At 37.9% G+C, this 19,594-nt stretch overlaps 1 protein-coding gene across 5 annotated transcripts in view; it reads left to right on the top strand.

Moving 5' to 3' along the window:
* Nucleotides 1-19,594, top strand: part of LOC126820261 (transmembrane protein 87A) — a 444,177-nt gene that overhangs the window by 47,438 nt on the left and 377,145 nt on the right. For all 5 annotated transcript variants that reach the window (XM_056100811.1, XM_056100809.1, XM_056100810.1 and 2 more), the window contains exon 4: nucleotides 343-462. In XM_056100811.1, coding sequence (XP_055956786.1) covers nucleotides 343-462 — 120 coding nt within the window. The remainder of the gene's footprint in view (nucleotides 1-342; nucleotides 463-19,594) is intronic.

Below are 19,594 nucleotides of genomic sequence, written 5' to 3'. Positions count from 1 at the left end.
TCAAATATTGATTTCATAACTAATCTTATGAAGTATTAGTAAAGCTTTTTTAAAAAAAAATCAACATGATTTCAATTCAACTGGTCTATATGTCATTACCTGACCTGTCAGCTTGCAAGATGGAGAAATGAAATATCAAGAATGAATGAATGAATGGAATTTGTACTGACTGTTAACTTAAAAGCTGTAATACTAATAATTTAAAAATATATTATTAAGTCTTATTTTGGTGCAACAAATATTTTGTTAGAAAATTTTTATGGGTTAACCGGTTACGGTTGGGTTTTTAATGATCAGTTAACCAGTTCAAGGATTTTTCAACTGTTACATCTTTAATTGCAGGAACTCCAACAGTTTTACATGATTACACCAAATAAAAAAGCATATGAAATGAACTATAACGTAGTGGATTTTTTAAAAGGTATCGCTGTTCTGAGATGTGAGGATCACCCAAGCTTAATAGTAAGTTAATGCATAAGATTCAACTATAACATTGATGATAGGTTTAGGAAGTTAGGCCCAATTGTTTCTTTTAAGGTTTTTTTTTTACGCTTTCGCTCTTTCATCGGGCTGTCGTCCACAATTTCTTGGGAACACTCTACAGACTACATTTATTATCTGATTATTTTGAAATTTATATATGTTGTTTACATTAGTGATACATAGAAGCCTATTTAATTTCAACAATTTGGGTTAATTACTTCTAGAACCTTGTGAACGCTCTAAAGTTATCATCCAATCTGTATCACATTTACCTGCATTATTTAGATTAGTAAAACGAAGGAGCCTATTGAATTTCAGCAATTTCCGTTGCACTCTGTTGATCCTTGTGAATGCTCTATTGACATAAGTTCTCATCCGTTATGTATGAAATTTGTATGCATTATTTAGATCAGTAAAAAGATGAAGCCTATTGAATTTCTGTTAATTACTTGTAGAATTATGACCCTTGTTTCACTTTGTTAAACCTTGTAAACTCTCTAATGACTAAAGTTATCATCTGATCTGTATGAAATTTTTATGGCTTAGTTAAACAAAGAAGCAATTTCTGTTAATAACTTGAGAGTTATGTCCCATGTTTCACTTTGTTGAACCTTGTGAATGCTCTACCTAATGACAAAGGTTATCATCAGATCTGTATTAAATTTATATGCATCATTCAGTTTAGTAAAATGGAGAAGCCTATTGAAGCCCATGTTGAATCTTGTGAACGCTTTTTCATAACAAAGGTTATTATTTGATCTGTATTGAATTGATATCAGTGTCTTGTAAATACTCCCATTACCTACAAAAGAAAAAAATGCGACTACCCTAGTTGACTGCTTGGACAATGTAGTTGCTGTGGGTGTATGTGTCGTTGCTTAGCAACCTATCTTTATCTTAATTCAGGGAATGCTACCTCCGCCCAAAGTATTTGTTATATATAATAGTAGTTCTAGTGATGGAGGGGGGGGGTGGATGGCCGAATGGTTAGCACGTGCGCGCTGCGCTGTATCATACAGTCTGTCATTGAGTCAACTGGCGGGGTTTCGATTCCCCGTTTGTACGTGACAAGGAGTAGGGTCGCCTGTCCAACCTCGTGGGTTTTCTCCGGGTCCTCCGGTTTCCTCCCACTGCTAAAGACCCCTACGTACAAGCGAATTATTGAAAAAAAATTGAACCATGTGTTAGTCCCGAAATCACCTAGTTTGTGTCGAGTGGACGTTAAACCCCATTTCTCTCTCTCTCTCTAGTGATGGTCCGATATGGCACCTATCGGTTTTACCAATTTCAAATATTGACTGAAATATATCGCCGATACAGATACAATTACTGATAATTTTAATATGTAGATATATTTCATTGTTAGTCGGGAAACACATGATACTATTTTACCTCACGAAGCAAACACGAACACTGTGTTTCTGAAGTAATAAAATTGGGTCATGTTGTGATTATCATATTTTAAGTGTTGATTACGATATCATTCTCTAGAGTGATCGGCACCTGTATGTCAATAATAGATGTTGGAATGGTTCATGCGGTAATGAATGAAACATCAAAGCGACTAAGCTTCCTGACCTGCCTGTCAACAGTGGCAATCACGTGATATTCTCCCGCCATTTCTAGAACTATAGTTAAAAATAAAACCATCTAATGGAAACTCATTTGTTGTTAGTATGATCTATATTATAAGTTATTATTTATTGATACAAATTATGTCTAAATTTTTAAAGTAGCCTAACATAACAATACAAATCACTAAATTATTTCTAAATTGTTATCAGCATCTACGCTCGAAGTCTGAATGTCTGACAGTAATCGTAGTAGTAGTAGTATCCTGGTGTTTAACATCTGCTTCCACATAAGTGATATCGCAGACAAGAAATCACGTGCCATCAAAGGGATATACCCCCTTTCATTCCAATCACGTGTAAACCATATTTTCCCGCCTTTTCCAAAACTTCTACTCATTATGATAGTGTCCAGACAATACCAGCAGTAAGATTTGGAACTATTTCACAAAGCGACATACAGTACGGAGATCGTGAAAGTTTGACAAAACACGATATTACCGTGTTTTCTATCGTGGAATTCCATGATTTACCAAGTGAATATCGAGTGAACATCGAGTGACACGATAGCACTGCCCCGATGTTGAAAACACGGTGTGACTCGGTGTTTTAATTTTAGGTGAAATACATGTAGCACTTTAATTATTATAGATCAGTTACTACGTTGGCATTTTTCCATTGATCACAAATATTTGACGGCTAGTTCGAAATCGAAACAGGAATAAACACATTTTTCGGAAAACCCCGGGTATTATTCATTCTTTTTCTAAACAGAATATGCCTAAAGATACCAATACGTTATTACTTCTTTAATATGTTCCATATTTTGAATACTTGCGTCAATCGACTATTACAAATTCATTCATATTACGGAAAAATGATAAAATGCACACAAATCGATTGTGGTCTTACCAGGGTGTAGTTTTATCCATCCAAATAGTAATTCACATACTGACAAATAAGTCACACGGTGCATACATTATTGGTATATCACACCTCAACTAATATATCTTTTCTGGTTTAAATCACAAATGAATTAAAACTCTTCGTCACCTGATATGAAGCACACTTTGCTGAATACATGTGCATGGTCACGTATAAGTCCGATAAAGGCGATAATATAATGCTGACTTTTTCATTTCCGCACCAAAGAGTCTGGGGAATGCATACTGTCAATCAAGGTTTCATAATGTGAATTGGCACCTGACATCAAAAGAAAATAGACGCCCATTTTACAACAAATTGTTACCCTGTTGTAGTCGTCTTGACAGTACGACTTGTATAAATACAAGTCGTACTGTAAATTGTCAGTAGTGAAAATTACCAAAAAAGGTTTGACATCTTTATTAAAAAAACAATCACAGTTGTTAATATGGTTCTGATATGCAAATGGTTGGCATTCAAGAAGGGTCACAATGGTTTGTTCTTTGCATGTCAATCAATTTGGGCGTTTCGGTTAAAATTAAACGTAAGGGAAATTTTCAAAAGAGATGTCTTGTAAAATAACCCGTATTTATTATTCAAATATTTTCTCAATTAGCAGAATGTCAAAATAAAGAAAACAACGCAACACTTATAAAATGACTAACTATGAAGTTATTCGTCGACGTTTCAAAGGGTTGTTGTATTTGGCTGGACACCCCCGCCCCATCCCTACATGTAATACCAATATGTAACGAGAAATTGTGATTACTGTTTTACGGTAAAAATCGATAATTATGGTCTATTGCATGAATACGGTCAGCTGTTTATATGTTGCATTCATATATTGAACGGGTGTCAGTAAACTCGTCCACAAGCAAACACGTACGCAGTTACAATGTAAGTCGTCCACAGGGGGGTATTGGTTATGTCGTCCACATCTAATATTTAATAATTTAATTGTATGGAGTAAATCTGTTGTTTATATTGTTTTATTTACCCAATAATTAATTATCTTGGCAAACCGATCATGACCAAGATAAGTTCACCAATGTTTTTGTAATAAAGAGCAATAGTATTGTTTGTTGATTAGCTTTATGATTTTAGACATAATGATAAGTTCACCAATGTTTTTGTAATAAAGTAAACTCGTATTGTTTATTGATTGACGTTATCTCATGATAGCCCCTTCACCCCTTTAAATATATTTCTTTTTTTATACTTTTATTTATAAATGCAATGTACAAACTGCTTACCGTATTTATACAGTAGTCGATAAATATCCTAAATAATAATCCGGTTCGGTTTCCAATAATTATCACAGAAACAAATATTAATTTTCATTTTTTCCGTGAACATATCGAAGACGCTTTCAATAAAACACCTAACAACAAGTTCTTATGAATGAAATCTTGTCGGACATAATTTAGATTATTAATAGTAACTGAGGCGACAATTAGTAACATCAAAGAGAACACATGAAAGAGTACAAAAAAGCATGCATTAGTTAAAGGGGCATGGTGAGATATAAGGGATGATTTTTGTGCCAAATTAAATAAAAAATATCACCACCGGTTCAACGAATGATTTTATTAACAGAATATGATGATTAAGTATTCTTTTCACACAGTGCATACGCCAACCTTTAAGTCTGTACTGATTCAAAAATTGAATTATCTCTTATATCCACATATTTTAAATCCCTAGTTTTATCGTAAATAAAATTAATAAAATCCCTTGTAACCTACTGGTAATACATGATGTATATTGTAGGGGGTGGGGGTGTGCTATCATTGTAGTCCGTTCGTAATTTAGCCATGAAAACAGCACATATTTTGTGTGAAAATCCAGATTGGTCGTTCGTTCGTTCTTGGTGTTTAACGTTTGCTTCCACATAAGTGATATCGCAGACAAGACATAGGAGAGCCGAAGCTGATTCCTGTTTTTTTAGAATATGATTTTGCAATCTTTCCATTTGGCCATGGATTTGGTTTAGTGGGAAGTTCTTCCCTTTATTTAATATAAAACATATCGTTTGGTAGATGATCTCGTCTGCTTCTGGATTGGTAGATGTCATCGTTTTAGTGTTTAGGTGCCAGGCCCGTCTTATCGTGGCCTCCCTTTACTCCACTATCCCACTCTCTGGGTTTGGTATCAGTTTTATTTGCGGAATAGTGTTTAGGTGCCGAGTTCATCTGACCGTAACTCCCCCTTACTCCACTATCCTGCTAGTTTGGTAGATGTCATCTTTGTGGGGTTTGTGTTTAGGTGCCAGGCCCGTCTTATCGTGACCTCCCCTTACTCCACTATCCCACTCTGTAGGTTTGGTGTCTGTTTTTGGTGGAATAGTGTTTAGATGCCGAGTCCGTCTGATCGTGACTCCCCCTTACTCCACTATCCTGCCAGTTTGGTATAAATACCCTATGTAATTTAGTGTTTAGATGCCGGGCCCGTCTAACCGTGACCCCCTCTTACTTCACTATTCTACTTAGTCCAACTGTGTCCATTAGGGCGTGGATTTGTTCGAAGATTTGCAGTTTCAGATCTGGTCTCGGGAAGAGTAGGTTCTTAGTGTTGAATGTTTTGTTGTTGGTCTCCATTGTTCTCACTAGTCCCCTTATCTCCTCCTCGTATACCTCGCAGTCTACCAGGACATGGTTGGTGGTACATTCTTCTCCACACTCACAGATGATGACTTGGTGTTTGTAGTCTCGCAGCCGCTCTTTCACCCTTAGCTTCGATATAAGTCTACAAATATCTCTTCTAGGGTGATTGAGTGTTGTCTTTGTGTAGATCTTGTCATCCAGCAGGAATCTGTATGTGTCAAGTTCAACGAGATTTAATTCCCAGATTGAATTGACCTGTCTTTTGACCATACTGTAGATTTCCGTGGTGCTGTAGTCTATGGTGCGGAGTGGTGCTGTCTCCTTGAGGCCTTCATTGGCGAGTCGATCTGCCTCCTCGTTTCCTCTAATGTTGACATGTGATGGAATCCACACAAGTTCTACTTTGCTTCCCTTCTCTAAAACCCTCTGGTACAGCTGCCTGATTTCCAAAATGACTTCTGGTCTTGAGTCCGAGTTGTCATTTTGGATTGAAATCAGACTGCTCAGAGAGTCGCTTGGAATGACGAACTTGCTAGTCTTTTGATGGGAAATCCATGATATAGCGTCACGAATGGCCACAAGCTCTGCAGTGTACACCAAACAATTATTGGGCAGTTTCCTGCTTATTCCCTGTTCCCCATTTGGCAGGTATATTCCAAATGAACTTGTGCCCCTTTCAGGATTGCGTGAGCCATTTGGTACACATGGTCCCAGTCATCAGACGGCCAGTTGTCTTCCAGGTGTTCTAGAGAGAAAGCACGTGCAGCAGTGGGGTTGTTTTTCTTGTCGGTTTTCTGTAGTAGATCTAGATTAACCGGCAGTATAGGGAGCGTCCAAGGGGCGATCGCTGGGGGGGTCGTGTTCATTTATCACGAGCTCCCCCAGTCGCAGTTCCTTGATTGTTTCCCTGATACCCTGGCCGAAGCTTTTCTTTCTAGGATCTCTCACATATCTTGTATTTTGTAGACTGACAAAGGTTGGGGATCTTTCGCTCAGTTGCGAGATCTTAGCCCAGTACCTTGTCCCTAGTTCTTTTCTTCTTAGGGATAGGGGCAACTCCCCGACTTCTTGCAGTACTGCCTCTCTCCCAGTCCCTTGCCCTACGCCAGTCGCAATACACAGAGCTTTGTATTGGATGGTGTCAAGCTTCCTTAAGAGTAATGGCGCAGCAGTTCATGAAGGTCAGAGAGCCGTAGTCTAATACAGATCGTATTAGAGCACGATACACCATCATTAGTGTGACTCTGTTGGCCCCCCAAGTGCTGCCCGTTATTTTCCTAATTAAGTTTAGCATTTCGGTGCATCTATCTACAGTCTCGTCGATGTGCGGTTTCCAGGTCAGCCTTCGGTCAAAGATTACGCCAAGGAACTTGGTTTGGTCTTTAAACTCGATGGTTTTCCCGTTCATACACAGAGTCATTCTGCTTATCCCTCTATCCCTGCTTACAAGCATGCCGACTGTTTTCTTCTCCGAGACTTTGAATCCCCAATCGTTTGCCCATGCCATGAATTTGTCTAAGGCCTTCTGCATGTTTTTTTGTAGTTCACAGAAGTTCCTCCCTTTCCTCCATATGGTACTGTCATCAGCAAATTTAGCTAACTCAGTTTTGGCGTCGAGGTAGGAAGATTTCTGTATGTCGTTGATCATGAAATTGAAGAGAGTGGGACTGATAACCGACCCCCGAGGCGTGCCATTTTCTAATGTTTGCACGGCACTTAGGAATCTGCCAACATTCACCTGTATCCTTCTATCGCTCAGAAAGCTTTTGATCCACCTGGACATTATGCCCGTTATACCAATACTTCCTAACTTGAAGAGCAGCCCGTCTAGCCAGACTAAATTGAAAGCCTTAGTTAAATCTACGAACACGACACATAACAGGTTCCCAGAGAGGAGTGCCTGCGACATGACTTGCTGTAGTCTCCCCAAGTGGTCCGTTGTTGAACGCCCTTTCCTGAACCCGCTTTGATTTTCGTCAATCAGTCGGTTGCTCTCCAGATAGAACTGTAGTCGTATGTTAACCATTGTTTCCAAAGTTTTGCACAGTGTAGATGTTGGTCGATAGGACTCTGCCTTTGTTCTCTCTTTACCTGGTTTTGAAAGAGGGATGACGTTGGCTTTCCGCCATTCTTTAGGTACGTCTCCTGCCAGCCAGGATGTGTTGAAGAAGTTTAGTAGTATCCTTTTGGCATTTTTAGGCAGATGTTTGAGCATCAAGTACTTTACTTTGTCCTCACCAGCCGCACTATCCTTCTTGAGGGAAAGAGCCTTATTTAACTCCTCCTCAGAGTCCAGATTGGTCACGTCCCAATTGTAATTGTTCTTTAATAATGAGGTCAACTATTTTGGATAATGATTACTTACCGTACTGACAATTTAGAATAAAAATAGGACATGGTAACATCTTGTTGTTAAAGGGGCTTCTATTTTAGTCAATTATCAATTCCTTTTGATGGCACGTGTGACTTCACGTAATTAATTAGGAATCTTGACTGACAGTATGCATTGACTCAGTCTCTTTGGTGCCGAAATGAAAAGTCCATCAAGGTATTATCCGACTGATACTGTTAATGTACATGTGTTCAGCAAGGTTGACGGTGTAGCACTTTTGGTCCTTGAGACAATTTTGGTTCTTTGCAAAATTGTTACTTTACTCTGTCTATAGGGTTAAATCACACGTACTTAATGAACGTGAATATATAGTTATTTATACATAAAAAACAGTGATATTTTGGTTAAATCATAATCATTGTCAAAATATGGCTGTTTATTGACCTATGGTTGATAGACCAAAAATGGGTAACGTTACCTATCTTATTTGTGGGAAATAAAGAGTTTTATTCCTTATATGGCGTGGGAATTAACGTCGAGGTTATCGAAGACCTGCAGAAATTGGGGGTATAAATTAGGGTGTAGACGTGGAGGCAAGCTGGATTAGAGCTCACCCAGAAATTCCTACCAGCCATTATCATTGAGAACCAGGAACCTGCAAAGCCAGTACAACTTAGAAATAAAGTTGTGAAACCATTTTATGCTGTAGTCTTATTAAAGATCACCAGAAAGTAAACACAACAAGAAGAAGTCCTATAGAACTACAACTGTGACTTCTTGCTTTGTGTGCTTAAAAACAGGACATGAAGGCATTTAACTCATTTGTGATTTAAACCCGAAGATATATTATATTACTTGTTCAGGTGTGATTTATCAATTTAAAATGCATTGTGTGACTTATTTGTCAGAATGGGAATGGCTATTTCGATGGACATAACTTTCGCCCACGGTAAGACCAGCATCTATATGTGTAAATTTTGAAATTTTCGTAATTTGAATGACTTTGAAATAGTCGATCGATGCAAGTCTTAAAAATGTCGAACATATTGATGAAGTAATGTATCGGTACAGCCATAATTCTGTTTATTTTATTATTTAAAAGCCCGTTAGATTGTAACATCGTGGCAGTATATCTTTTTGACATCAATTGTTTATGACTGATAAATATCGTTAATTTTACATATCAAATTACACTCAGGCCGATCGTATCACGCGACTATAGTTGCACACAATGGCGACTGCTACACCGAGTTATTTATCGTGGCAACAAAAAAAAAAAGACACAATAATCGTGTTTGGTCAAACTTTCACGATCTCCGTACTGTAACGCTTCATATCAGCCAGGTATGCAATGAATGGCCCTTGGTGACATCTTCTTTGGTTTTATTATCGAAAATCGTGATAGACAAATAACTATTGTGAGGACCATTGTTTATTTCATATAGTTAATAAATTTGTTCTTAATAATCAGAAACAATTTAAATAGAAAATTCAATAGCCTAATTAGGTATTGTTCTAGTTTGTGATCAGTACACATTGAAAACAGATCGAAGAGGGGTCTCCGCGATGTACTGACTGTGTTCTCCAATTCTATGATTTTGATCATCATGCAATTGACTTATTCCCTACGGCGCGTCGAATTACCCAATAACACCCAATAACTGCCCAATAACACCCAATAACTCCAAAATAACACCCAATAACTCCAAAATAACAACCAAAATCTACAAAATGTTGACTTTGGAAACACAAAATAACAATTAAGTTGAATTTAAGAACATCGCTGCTTTGTGTCCAAATCGGAGTTTCACGCCCACTCGCCTGAAGGGAGATAACTCGTATATGTGATTTTTGTTGATAAGACTCAATAACTGCCCAATAACTGCCCAATAACACCAAATTGTTGACTTTGGAAATACAAAATAACAATTTAGTTGAATTTAAAAGCCTCACAACGTTGAGCCCAAATCAGAGTTTTACGCTCACTCGCCTGAAGGGAGATAACTCGTGTATGTGATTTTTGTTTACAAGAAATTAATGTATGCTTTCGTTGCAATTCGTTTTAATTGTACATGGGCGTCAAATGTGGAATAACTATTTCAACCCCTCAATGGGTATCGTCAGGCGGTTGCAATAACAAAAGGTTATTACAGATGTCCCCACTATAGTGTTTCATGAAATTCAAATTAACTTCCAATAATTCAGCGCAAAAATGTGCTACCCGACGACATAACGATTAGTCTGTAAAGAAATTCTAATTAACTGCCAAACATTCTACGCACAAAGGCGCTACCTGACGAGATAACGAGATACTTGGCTGTTAATTTTAATTCCTTTACAAACCAATATTTTATTAAAACATACACATATTCAAAAATGTTTCATATGAAAATATTATAAAGATAATAAAATAATTAGGCTGTAAAGAAATTCTAATAAACTGCCAAACATTCTACACACAAAGGCGCTACCTGACGAGGTAACGAGATACTTGGCGTTTAATTTTAATTCCTTTACTAACCAATATTTTATTCATATGAAAATATTATAAAGATAATAAAATAATTAGGCTGTAAAGAAATTCTAATAAACTGCCAAACATTCTACGCACAAAGGCGCTAACGAGATACTTGGCGTTTAATTTTAATTCCTTTACAAACCAATATTTTATTAAAACATACACATATTCAAAAATGTTTCCTATGAAAATATTATAAATATAATAAAATAATTAGTTATAGTTATTTTATATCAAGCCAAATTATACCATAATAGACTTTAAAAGAAATATTGTATCAATACAGATTACATAAGAATTGAAAAAGGAAATGTAACATAAAATATAATGGGGTTTAAAATAAGTGAATAAAGCTGGTGTAAAAATGTTCATTTTAACGGTTTCATCGCGGACACAAAATTCTTCTTAACCTGCAACTATATTTTTTCATGCCGGTGTTCTTTGTGTGAGAATTCTCTGTCTGCAAGTCCACGCGGTCCTGTAAAAAATCGTCTGGGTATTTAATATCCGGAAAGCACACAAATTTATCCCCGTAACTGTTTTTTAATAATTTGTTAATGCGCTTCCTTTGTCTGTTATACGATTCAGGTTCTAACCCTGGCGCCTTTGAAAAATCCCCCCTTGTCAAAATTTCACCGACGTACACCGTCATTCCCGATTCTTCGAAAGATGTCACAATTGCACAAATTCTCCTGTATATATCCATGGGTGAACAAATCCTGTGTCCGCATTTGTTCTTATTGCACTGTCTAGCAACTGACTGTCCATTCTGTCAGTTCTTAAACCTCCCTTGCCACGAAATATGCTGACTCCTGGTACACCCATGTCCCCACTACAATATCTCCTTAGTCTCACGATAAAACTGCTACCAAATAAAACTGCAACTGCCATAGTACTTTGAAGATATCTTTAGTCAATAAAGGTCCTTTAACATCTGCTTCTGCTTTATTTAGCGTCTGCTTCCACCAAGGTAATATCCACTTTTATGATGATGAGTTAGTTGTATTTTACGTCCGCTTCCACCGAGGTGATATAGCAGACATTGACATATTATGTATACAAGGTGCATTAATTTACAATGTGATTAATGAGAAAATAGGATAATTAGGTTTTCATATATATGTACATAGGACAATAGACATGTGCAAAGGACGAGAGATGTGCCAGTAGACGTTCACAAGCATGCGAATTGACGGAACAGACATGGACAAAGACGGACATTTTTACAGACATAAACATATTATGTACATATATATATATATTGGGTCGTTTGGGTTAGTCTGGTCGTTCTGTCCGGTAGAATGGCAGGGCGGTGCAACTCTTCCTTGGGGCTTTGTTGGTGAGTATGAGTCCTGGTCCATTCTTCCTTCCATTTGGTTTTGTTGTCCGGTATGGTGGCGTTGTTACATCTTTATTTCTGTTATTCATTCCTTTTATTGTTGGTTCTCTGAAGGAAGAATCCAGCACCTGAAAAAGAAAGCTAGAGAAAAGAGAGTATCTGATCTTATTGCGGTTTTGTGGTTATTTTTATCTAGTAAGGCTTCGGGGGGGGGGGGGAATCATTATAAACTAATAATAAAAATAGTAAGTGAGCATAAGAGAAAATAGATTGTTAACTGAATTGCAGATAAATAATAAGAATGATAAATTACTTATGAATTATATTAATGGTAGATTGATGGTAATAATGAGAATAATAAATTACTCATGAATTATATTAATGGTAGATTAATGATTTTTGGTTTGACATAAATTTAAAAGATCTTTGGGGGAGTTTGTTCAGTTAATAATTTGATTTATTAATTTTATCAGAGTTTTATTATTAGTGTAGGTAGGTTATTACGCTTCCTTCTAGAGGACATTTTTGCGCTCCACCCTACTGTTAATTAATTGGGTTTATTAGTTGATTTCTTAATTTTATCGGGGTTATATTAGTTGTGTAGGGCAGTTTACGCTTCCTTCTAGAGGACATTTTTGCGCTCCACCCTACTGTTAATTTATTGGGTTTATTAGTTGATTTATTAATTTTATCGGGGTTATATTAGTTGTGTAGAGTGGTTTACGCTTCCTTCTAGAGGACATTTTTGCACTCCACCCTACTGTTAATTGATTGGTTTTATTAGTTGATTTATTAATTTTATCGGAGTTATATTAGTTGTGTAGGGCGGTTTACGCTTCCTTCTAGAGGACATTTTTGCGCTCCGCCCTAAAGTTTTAATTGATTAAATTCATTATTTTATATATTTGGTCATCCCTATATTCTGAATAAAATCCCAGACAAGTTGTGATGTCCAGTGTCTATCGTCGGCTTGTGGAGAAAGGAGTGATTTGAGACAGAGAGTGTTTCCCCTCTCTGCTAGATTCTTAATTACGGATTGACGTTCTTTGTCCAATTGATTGCAGTCGATTAGCAGGTGAGACGTTGTCGCGATTTGTCCACATGGGCATTTAATTGGTGTATAGGTGAAGTCTTTTATTACGTTTATCGTTTTAAGCCTCGTGATGAGTTTGCATATTTTGATTGATGGATGATTGGTGTAAACCTTGTCTACAAGATTGCTATCAATTTGATAGCGATGAGTATTCTCTTGTTTTAGACGGGTCTTCCAAGCATTTTTAATTTTATCTTAAGCTATGCTTGTGAATTCCTGACTGCTGTATTCTAAATTTTCTATATCAGTTAATGACAACCCTTCCTTGGCTAGCTTGTCAGCCTGTTCATTGCCGAAGATATTGATGTGGGAGGGGATCCATGCAAGAACTACCTCTCTTCCGTTATTTTTGATTGTTTGAATAATATCCATAATTTGGTGGATTATGCCCTGTCTGCTTTTGGAATAGTCTGATTCGATGGATTTAATGCTACTTAGGGAGTCTGATAGGACAACGGCTTTTTGGTGTGTTTGAGTGGCGAGCCATTCTATTGCAGTTTTAATGGCCATCAATTCTGCGGTGTACACAGAACAATGTTCTGGTATCCTTTTCCTGATGTTTAGCTTTGCTTTGGGGATGAAAATGCCGTACCCTGTTAATCCCTGTGTATTGTTTTTCGACCCATCTGTATAGATTTTAAGATAGTCTGCCCATTTTTTGTCTATTAGTTCTAATGTTACTGTTCTAGCCTCTATGGGATTAGCGTGTTTGTTTGTTACGTTAATTAGGTGCGTTTTGATGATTGGATTGTTTAGTTGCCAGGGTGGGGTGACGGGATAAGTTTTTGTTTCTATTATTGTTCCTTTTAGACCGTGCTTATTTAAGACATTGTTTGACATTTGCCCGTATGTCATGGGACGCGTATTTTTTCTATATCCTATTCGTTTGAATTGTTGGAGGCACTTATATGTCGGACATTTTTCCTTTAGCGTTTGCAGTTTGCCCCAGTACTTGAGTGACAGTTCCTCTCGTCTGAGATCAAGCGGGAGTTCTCCCATCTCTTGTAGAAGGGCAACTGTTTTGGTTCCTATTGCGGCTCTTGTAGCTAGTCTCAATGCTTTACCTTGTATTATGTTTAATTTATTGAGTTGTGTATCACTCGCATTTGCATAAGCTAGACATCCGTAGTCGATTACCGAGCGGATGAGTGCTCTGTATATTAGCATAATAGTGCTTCTGCTTGCGCCCCATTCCATTCCTCTGATGTATTTCATTAAATTGAGAGTTTTTGATGTGCGACTTACTATGCTGTCTATGTGTGCTTTCCAAGAAAGTTTAGAATCAAATATCATTCCTAAAAATTTGGCTTCTGATTTAAATTCAATTTTTAAGCCGTTAAGATTTAAGTCTATCTTCCTGTTAGTGTCAGTCGGGTGAAACAGCATTGCTACTGTTTTCCCTTCTGAGATTTTAAAACCCCAGTCGTCTGCCCACTTTGAGATTTGTTTTAGGGTATATTGAAGCGATATTTTGATTATGCCTATGTTATTTGAAGCTTTCCAGAACGAGCTGTCGTCAGCAAATAGTGCGGATTCAGTGCCTTTTCCCCCGTAGCTAGGAAGGTCATTTATCATTAAGTTAAATAGTATTGGGCTGATAACGGATCCTTGCGGCGTTCCGTTTTCCATTTTAAATTTGTCACTTAAGCAGTTACCTACACGTACTCTAATGTGCCTATCGTTTAGAAAGTCTTCTATCCATTTGTACATTCTGCCTTTGATTTTCGCGTTATAGAGTTTGTGTAAGAGACCATCCACCCATACAAGGTCAAAGGCCTTTGTTAAATCGACAAAAATCGCGCAAAGATATTGTTTAGCTGTGAAAGCTTTTGATATGTCATGTTGTAATCTAATGATATGGTCTGCTGTCGACCTGTGGGAACGATAGCCACTTTGTTGTTTTGTAAAGATGTTGTTGCTTTCCCAGTGAAATTTTAGTCTGTTTGTAATTATTGTTTCTAGTGTTTTACATAAAGTGGGTGTGAGACTGGGCTTATGTAGGGGAATAACTGAGGCAGTTTTCCATTCTTGTGGAGTTTTTCCCTTCGACCATGAGAGATTAAAGATATCTCTGTTATATATAGGCCCTTCATGTAAATAAAGTAATTGAGCAAAACGTGTCAATTATGATTGAAGCCAACTATGGTTGTTGTTTATTACAAATACGCCGGCTATGTTGTTCTTGTTGTTTATTACAAAACGCCGGCTATGATTATCAATCCACCTGTATAGACTGCCATAAATAGTATACCTATAGATAACGTTCACCAGTTAATTGTCATTGTAAAAGGTGACAAATCACATACAATCACACATCCAACAAACATAATAAACTATGATAACATGAGAATGAGAATTTATTTATTTCAAAACAAGTTACGATGTCGACGACCGAAAGTTACCATCGACACAATTTGCAATTATAAATAAATAAATAAATATAGCTATAATATTAAATTGTTTATTGCACTATAATCTACTATAATAATTATGTTTCATGCATATAATTACTGTTTTAATAAACTATTGATCAAAGAATTGCAACGAAAGCAGGGGCGCCGGAACCCGGGTACCAGGGTATACAAATGCCCTAATGATGAATGTTTCCAACCTTGCGACATCTGAAACCTGGATTAGTTCCACATTATAGTGCCTCGTCAACACTTGCTCTTGAATATGAGCTCTTGCAAGAATCGTGTCTCTAAATCTACTGTCTCGTTCAAAAAGCTTATTCTATTTTCTTGATGAAGATTGGTGTATTGAAGGTCAAATTAAAAATAATTTTTTATGAGATGAATTGCTCATGATACGAGAATGTGAATAATCAGGCTTTTGTCTCTTTCATTATCATGTATTTTAAATAAAGGGTTTTATGTTGGAATTTGGAATTTGACTGTGGAAACACAATATAACAATTTAGTTGAATTTAAGAAGCCTCGCTGATTTGTGCCCAAATCGGAGGTTCACGTTAGATTTACGTCAGAAAATGACTTAAACTTTACGTTAGATTTACGTCAGAAAATGATGTAAATATAACGTAAAAATGACGTAAACTTTATGCTAGATTAACGTCATTTCCTGACGTTAAATTGTCGTTAAAAGGATGAGCAAAATGATGGATATCTAACCGACCATTATAACGTAAATCTAACAATAAATTAACATCATTTACGGATGCAATTCTAATGTCAAATTTTTATGAGCAAAGTTACGAAAATATAACCAACCATTAAAACCTTCAAAATTATTCATTATTTGCGGCAGTAAATGGGAAGTACATTCAACCAATAATCAAATTTTCCTGACCCGTGGGTGAGGCTAAAAGTTGAGTGGTCCAACGTGTGCGCTTTAGATCATAAGGTCTGTCATTGAGTCAAGTGGTTTGTTTCCACACCCAACTTGAACATGGGTTTTCTCTGGGTCCTCCTACTACTAAAGATTCCTGGTGCGGATGAATTATTCAACTTGAATTGAATCACTTAGTCCCAAAGGACAGTTTATGTCTATTGGATGTTTTACCCATAACCAGTCAGAATTCTAAATGTATTGCATAGAAAAGTTAAAAATCTTGCAGAATTATATGACAAAATATACTACAAGTATGTATACATATACTTTATTTAAAAGACAAAAATATAATGTTATAAAATACAAAATACACATTTAAATATTAACAGTTTTTATCCACAGCTGTTTGAGAAATGAAGACGGGCATATGCCACACAGTGTGCAGAGCTATGGCGTACTCTTATATAAAATTCCAACTGCCAAGGGATCTTTCACACACACACTTGAGTTTACACTTGAGTCAGCCATCCATGTCAGGTCCTCTGTCCGGCATCACTGACAAGGGAAAATGTTCACGAAAAAGGTCTACATTAGCGCTATGAAAGTGTTGATATGCATATAAGAAAGAAAAAGCTGGGATATTGACCAAATTGGGCCAAAACCTATAGCCTCTATCTTATTTGCTCAAGGTATTGATGGAATAGGAGTTAACTTTGGAATGAGTGAAATGAAATGGGGTTTAATGTCCTATTCCGACAGGGCTAATGACATGGAAATATGCTATACAGTGTCCTATTATGGAATTTTATCCAGACAGCGGCGCTAAAGCCTACTCTTAAATTGAATTCAAACTGCCAAGGACCTCGGTCATTCGTACCATCCAAACAACTAGACAGCTGTCCCTCCTTGTCAGGCCCTCTGTCCTGCACCTCTGACAAGGGGAGGAAACCAAGTCTGGAAATCACGAAGAACTTTCTCGGCCGACACTGGAATGGAATGTTGTGGAATGCTGAATATTGATAGGTTTCGTCCTCTCATGATTCCAGTGTGTAACACAAATTTGAAAAAGATCAATTAAGAATAAACACAGCATCTATTGCATTTGAAAAAGGGAGAATTAACCAAGGAAGGCAAAGTCCTGAAAAGCTGTATATTGATAATGCTTGTCCTCTCACAATCGGAATGATTCACATTTCACACCTAGTGTACGGACAAACAGGGCCAAAATTGATATGTGGGTGTATAAACAAAGATATACACTACACCAATATTACATGTGTTGCAGAATTGGTTTAACACATTTCAAATATAATTGTAACACGGATATTTGCAATGGTTGATCCTTGACAAAAGATTTGAAATATTTTGAAGAGACGCAAAAGGTTACGCCATACAGTGTGCTATGAGGGAAATTTTGCCCGGGCCACAGCGCTATGGCCTACTCTTGTATCGAATTCCAACTGCCAGGGGATCTTTTATGTGCACGTCAATGTGTACACTGGACCTTGTTTTTTTTTTGTCACATCCAAACGACTAGACAGCTGTCCTCGTCAGGCCCTCCGTCCTGCATCACTGACAATGGGAAACCACACCGGAAAATCAGGATGAACTTTCTCGGCCAATGCAGGGATCGAACACACGACCTCAAGGCTAGCGAGTCAGCGTCTTACCCACTTAGCCACATGATCCCCCCTTGGCCTATGTACATGTAGAGATGAATTTTGAGCTACCTTTATATATACTACTCAAAAAAAAGTAGGGGATATTTGATTTTTAAGTGTTATTAAAGTCACCTAATGAAACTGACGAAGAAACAAATGACAAAATGAAATGAAGTTCACATTCATCGATTTATTCCAAATGATCGTTAGACTAAGTAAGGCACAGACTGACCATTATAAGGGTAAAATGATACCCGGGGTCAAACAGCAAAGTTACCACAGCATCACAACCAAGTCAGTAACGGATAAATCCTCCTCTGTTTGCCAAACAAGCATTGATCCGACGTGGCATACTCCTAATGAGACGTCTTAGGTCATTTTGGTCCAGATTGTCCCATCCCTGTTGCAACGCAGCAGCAAGTTCTTGGACATTGGCAGGACGTTGTTGACGTTGACGTAACCTCTGTCCAAGCATGTCCCAGACATGTTCGATGGGGGAGAGGTCGGGACTCAGTGCTGGCCAAGGTAATGTGGTGATGTTCTGTTGTTGGAGGTAACCTGTAACGATCCTGGCCCTGTGACATCTTGCGTTGTCATCCTGGAAGATGAAACGGCGGCCATGACTTTGTGCAAACGGCACAACATGGACTGCCAAGATGTTGTCCCGGTAGTACTGGCCTGTAACACGCCCTGCAACAACATGTAAAGCCGTTCTTCCAGCAACAGTGATGCCTCCCCACACCATAACAGAACCACCCCCAAATCGATCATGTCTGATGACGTTAACGTCTTGGAAGCGCTCGTTTCGACGACGCCACACCCTCCTACGTCTGTCCAAAAAATCAACAGTGAACCTTGACTCATCTGAAAACATCACATTGCTCCAGCGTCGATTATCCCAGTGTTGACGATCCCTACACCAACGACGTCTTGCCTGAATGTGATGAACTCTCAAACAAGGGATCACGCGAGGACGTCGGGCGCGAAGGTGACCCCTATGCAGTCGATTCCGAATCGTCTGGCCACTCACTCTCACACCAGTGTCTGTTTGAAGACGAGCGCTGATCTGATTTGCTGTGATGACACGATTTCTCATGGCCAAGGTACGGATAGATCGATCCTGGGCTTGAGTTGTCGCCCTTGGTCGACCTGAGCGTGGTCTGTCCTGTACAGATTGTGTATCACGGTATCTGGACCATAGCCTGCTTATGACAGACTGAGAAACATTCATCGTCCGCGCCACAACCGCCTGTGTTGTGCCGATCTGTAGCATGCCAAGGGCACGTAACCTTTCATTTTGGGTAAGCCGACGCATATCAAAATTAGTTTTCTGGTCACTAAAACAATTAAACTGATGTTTCCACCCTGGAATTCAATGCCACAATGACTGTAACATTCAAAGTCAGAGTCGTGCAAATCTTGGGTTGGACCCCCATGATGATCCCAAGCATCACCTGCATTCCATGCGGTAGCTATTGGTGCGTTTGGGCGTCACATGTAACTGGAAATGTTTCTTCTGTTAGGTTCTATAGTGACTTTTTTCGTAGTCATTTGCATATTTTAGTATTATGCCCCCAAAATCAAATATCCCCTACTTTTTTTGAATAGTATATATATTTCTATTTTTAAAACCCGCGACAAGTATATTTATATCAAGGATGTAACCCTCTATCAGTTACCCAGTCACGGATTGGTTGCATTGGTGAACCGGTTCAAAATATTCATTTCATATCATACCTGACCTTCAAATCCAGGAATTGTAGCCACAACGGGGATCACGTT

This window comes from Patella vulgata, chromosome 5, assembly GCF_932274485.2.
Source record: "Patella vulgata chromosome 5, xgPatVulg1.2, whole genome shotgun sequence".
Classification (NCBI taxonomy): Eukaryota; Metazoa; Mollusca; class Gastropoda; family Patellidae; genus Patella; species Patella vulgata.
Note: the sequence above shows the minus strand (reverse complement) of the source record. Positions and strands in the feature narration are given on the sequence as shown.